The sequence below is a fragment of the Penaeus monodon genome, chromosome 22 (genome assembly GCF_015228065.2).
Source record: "Penaeus monodon isolate SGIC_2016 chromosome 22, NSTDA_Pmon_1, whole genome shotgun sequence".
Classification (NCBI taxonomy): Eukaryota; Metazoa; Arthropoda; class Malacostraca; order Decapoda; family Penaeidae; genus Penaeus; species Penaeus monodon.
In genome coordinates, this window is record NC_051407.1 from 24,312,852 (window position 1) to 24,313,349 (window position 498).

At 40.8% G+C, this 498-nt stretch overlaps 1 protein-coding gene across 1 annotated transcript in view; it reads right to left on the bottom strand.

Moving 5' to 3' along the window:
• Nucleotides 1-498, bottom strand: part of LOC119587036 (protein C19orf12 homolog) — a 1,782-nt gene that overhangs the window by 918 nt on the left and 366 nt on the right. Inside the window, exon 2 of the mRNA XM_037935783.1 lies at nucleotides 58-218. Within this exon, the coding sequence (XP_037791711.1) occupies nucleotides 58-211 (154 nt within the window). The 5' untranslated portion in view covers nucleotides 212-218. The remainder of the gene's footprint in view (nucleotides 1-57; nucleotides 219-498) is intronic.

Consider the following 498-nt stretch of genomic DNA (forward strand, 5'->3'; position numbering starts at 1 on the left):
CACCATTTACATAATCATTATCATCACGAAATGAAATGAAGAATAGAACACAGCTACCCAGCAAGACGCCCAAGGGGCCCATATACAGAGCTACGGCTATTGTTGAGACGAATGGTATGGAAGCGCACTGAAGGATGCATTTCACCGCCGCTCGCAGCTTCTTCTCTTGACACACCTCGTACACCAGGTTTACTAAGTCCTCTGTTAACATTGCGTAGCTAATGGGATGAGGAAAACACGCGGTTAGTGCTGTGGATCTTAGGAGGACCGTCCCTGGCGATGCCTACGAGATTTCAGATAGATTTTTTGTATACATGTAGAGTATAACTTTTTATGTAGATAGAATATTGTGCTTCTTTTCGAATGTGATTTTTATCCCGCTAGAGCATGGGCGGGAAGGTCCGAGGATAAACATTTACAGCTATTTTTTTTCATTCTTAATTTTTTTCTTTTTGACTTGGTGCCATTGTGAATTATATTTTCGTTTTTGTTTTTGTT